At 34.9% G+C, this 4,338-nt stretch overlaps 1 protein-coding gene across 1 annotated transcript; it reads left to right on the forward strand.

Annotated features, from left to right (window-relative positions):
* Positions 1-893: 893 nt before the first annotated feature.
* LOC131648676 (uncharacterized) lies at positions 894-1,244 on the forward strand. The gene has a single exon (XM_058918411.1). It carries the CDS (start codon positions 894-896, stop codon positions 1,242-1,244), a length of 351 nt encoding a protein of 116 aa, XP_058774394.1.
* Positions 1,245-4,338: the final 3,094 nt, after the last annotated feature.

The following is a 4,338-nucleotide window of genomic DNA, read 5'->3' on the forward strand; positions in this document are numbered from 1 at the left end:
CTCGATTACAACTCAATCTACACCGTAGTAACTCCCCGATGTGAAGAGGTTACTACTTTACAGATACTGATGGTATATGGCTTAAGTTTGTACTAAGCTTGGATAAAAAACAAAAATGAAAAACTAACTATATATATAGTGGATCTTGGATCAGCGTATAGACAGGAGTGCCCCTCAACTCCTTTTGGGCGGGAGTCCATTTGTGAAGGCCGCGGGCGCGGCAGCTCCACCGCGGGCGCGGTGAGGAGTAACGGGCATGATCATGGCAGTTGGCTCCATCATGAAGTGGGCCACATCATCGCGTCCCCTATAGCCGGCGCGGTGCAGAACGCCGTAAGCACAATTCTTCGTGAAAAACCCTATTTTCTTGGTGTTTTGACTCGTTTCTTCACTAGAGGCTCCGAAAGGTCAAGAATCCTGAAAACAAAGGAAATACAAGCATAATACGAGATAAAGATAATAAAAGCTAAGGAAAACATGTGATATTCGAGCCAAAAACATAGTGCGATTCAATGTGATCAAGGCGTTACTTTCTATTTTTAGTAGGCACCCAGTTGTTTGTGGATACGAGCTCCTCCTATACAAATGTCACTTACCTGAGGTACTTTTTAGATACCGCACAGATCCATGAGTACAATTGGGGAGCGACAACACTGGCATACAACTACTTTAGACTCGATGAGAGATACCGGTGGAAGGCAGGGACTGTGGCAGGAAGTTGTTCACTCTTAGTCGTAACAATCTTATATACTTCAACTTTTTCTCAAAGTTGTTCATTCTATATTCGTGATAATGTTTAATCCCCGTGTTTTTTATTTTCATTGCAGGGGTGGATATTACAGCACTTCCCCATGATCATTGGCTGAAGAGAGGTGGATGACTACACTAAGGACATGCCACATGCTCGTGCCTTCGTCCCCCTCAGAGGAAACCAGGTGCCAGATCCGTACAGAAACTATTTGAACCGCATGTTTGTCGAGGACACCCGCTACGACTGCTATGTTGCTCACCGTGATACGGTTCCGTGGGATGACGGTGCACTATATTCTGGATGGTTGGCATGCAGTTCGACCATCATTGTTCGCTATTTTTCGGAGCGCGTCATGCGGCAGTTCGACTATTGTCAGACGATACCTCACCACCCTTCTGTCTCCGCTCCTACCTTGATGACTCGTCAGCATATAGATGAGGCCTTTGTAGACTTTGAGCATCACATGGTTTCGGATGAGGCTCGGGCAACGTGAGTAGAGGTAGACTAGAATTATGCCGACGTGTACTTCACTAGGAGATATTGAAGACTCATCAATCTTAGTTGGACCACACACATGATGTTCTTCCTCACTGTCGTGAGATACTTAAGATGGCGCGGGCAAGCATTGATAGTGGCTTCTTCCCTGATGGGTCTGATCACATGTGTATACTAGATGACATCATTATGGTGGCAGATGGGGCATTTTTGTACCATAGACATCGTGCCAGGACGAGTGGGGCACTTGACGGTAGAGGCAAAGTATCCAGCAGACGAGGCGGTGGACGCAGAGGTGGCGCGAGAGGCAGAGGAAAGGATTAGGATGTTGTTTAGCACACAGTAGTGGTCATGCTGATTATTTTGATGTATGTATTTTTATTAGATTGATGTACTTTATTTTGATTATGCATGACACTATTTGGATGATTTATACGATTATTCTTTTTGTGTACTATATACCATTGCCTTTACATTACACTACTTTGATGTACTATATTTTGATGTTAAAAAAATTGGAGTTTTGGAGTGAAATGATGTTGATTTAAAATATAACAGAATGTTATGTAGGTATATCTATGGAACATTATGTTTTTAACATGTTCCGTAGATATATCTACGGAACATTTCCTGAACTGAATTAATTTGAATTTTTTCAACGTTCAATATGTTTTTAATGCTTCCATAGATAAGGCTCTGGAAAGAAATAAATTTTAGCAAAAAAAAAGTGCTTCATGATGTGCATCTCTGGAATCAGGGGGCATAATTGAAATTTCGTCAGATACCTAAGCGTTATAAGGGATGGATTATTCTCTATTAAAATATGAGTATCAATTATTTGTTGTACTATCATGTCTATTCAATCATTGATAAATCTAGTCATTTGATTGTCCTTTTATAGAGTATTCTCACATAGTTAAAAAGCAAATGTAAAAAATTATCAATTTGAACTTTCCCCAATACATTAAGTGCTTCTCATTTTTCAAAAGATTTGATCAATTGTTCAACTACTTTCGTCTAATAAAATATTATATTTTTTAATTGAACACATCTTAATATTGTTGTAATTCCAAAAGAAAAAGTCTAATATCAAAAATCAAGAAAAAAGCTTAAACTTACATATAATAATAATTTTTAAACAAACATAACTTTTTAAGTATAATATTGCAAAGGAACATCAGTTATAGCAAAATACTATCAAGTTAGAATAATTCAATACATGACATTTACAACAATACTTATTTTACTAAATTGAAGATTATGAAAAGTAAATCTAAGAAATTCTCTATCTTCAAATCCAGATCCATAACAAAATGACCTGTTATGTAAGGTTGCCGAAACATACTAAAGTAGAGAACATGATTTGAAACCAGATCCATAAAAATATGGTAATAGTGTTAACATGAGTTAATGTTCATGGATCCATATATAAAAACATGTTAAGATATTCAAGTAAATGTGACTTAAACCAGTATATTTTCAAAACAAAGAACTATTTTAACTATCTATTTGACCAAATGAAACAAAAATGAATAAAAATGTAATTTTTTATACACACAATCCATGAAAAGATGGAAAGCTGAATCTTTCAGCAAAAAAAAACAACAAAAATGAGTATGAAAATGACATTTAATCAAATAAAAATTTAAAAGATGAAACCTTTGTTGATGTTAATGGCGACAGTTGAAGAAAATCGATGAAGAAAAAAACCTGAAAAACATAAGCATAATGTGTTAGTAAATGGATGACGAAGTTGTAGAAAAAGAAAAACACCACATTTATGAAATCTGAGTGAAAGAGAGAAGTGGTCAAAATGAAAGGGAGAAGGGAGAGGAAGTTGAGATGAAAAGAGAGCAATCATAATATTTGGTAGATGAAGCAGTGTAGAAATTGCAAAGGAAAAGGCATGGGTAACCGTGAAAGAAAGAGTGTGTATATGAAAAATACGATTTTTATCGTAAAAGAAATATTTGTTTCAGTTTGAAAAGGGAGCCTTTGGATTTGTCTTCAAAAGGCAGAATTTGGTTTGAGTATAAGTTGCAAACGTGATACGTTTGTGATGCAGCAACAGTATTTGAGTCTTTTAAAAAACATATGATCTTCTTATATTATAGATATATTTTCAATTATTTTACACCACTTAATAACTTTAGCACCAAAATTAAGGATAATTTTATAATTTATTATTCATATATTTATTTATTTAAATTATTAGTTACACCGCTAATTAATAATTTTTATTTTAATTAATTATTTCTTTGATAACAAAAATCGTTACTGCCACTACAGGTAACGCTTCACTAGTTCTCGGTCATAGGAAATTAGCTACTTGCACTCGAACCACCTTCATAGGATTGATGCCACATCATCATTTAGAAATTGGGTGTTAGTGACACAAATGAATGTAATTAAGTTAAACCAAACTATATATTCTAGGCTTGGATTTTCCTCACCATCTAATAAGTTTCCCTTCAAGACCGTATATCATTTTCTCTTCCACTCACGTTGCTCCTCTTTACTGAACTCGACATAATTTTGTTTCCATGACTTGATGGAAATAGTATTTGTTGTTTGAGGTCAAATTTGAGTTTGACCTTATCCGCCTAATACATTTAAGTACTATAAAATCAGCTCAAATATTTTGTTGCACTCTAAATCAAATTATATTCATAATCACATAACACATATTGAATGTATGTCCTTCATATAAGTTGATACATGATATATAATACTGGTTAGTGTAAGAATATTCAATTTTAAAAAAATTAAGAGAAATATTAAGGTGAAAAATATTACATCTTTCCCTCCATGTGGTCTGTTGCATTTTGATACCCCTGTAGATGATAACGAAGTTTATTTGTATAACCCATCCCTCTGCGACACCATCTTGCATATAAAGAAAAAGAAATTTATTTATTTTTATTTTAAAAGCCAATATGCATGTAATACAGTTCATTTAAAAATTTAAAAGTACCTTAATGCATAAGGATATCGTGGTACTATGTCACTGATTGGGGCAATCAGTGACATACATGTATCTCCTTAAAATTGAAGCAAGAATGTGCATCCTCACATACTATCTACTCGTACAC

This window comes from Vicia villosa, linkage group LG2 (assembly GCF_029867415.1).
Source record: "Vicia villosa cultivar HV-30 ecotype Madison, WI linkage group LG2, Vvil1.0, whole genome shotgun sequence".
NCBI classification, from domain to species: domain Eukaryota; kingdom Viridiplantae; phylum Streptophyta; class Magnoliopsida; order Fabales; family Fabaceae; genus Vicia; species Vicia villosa.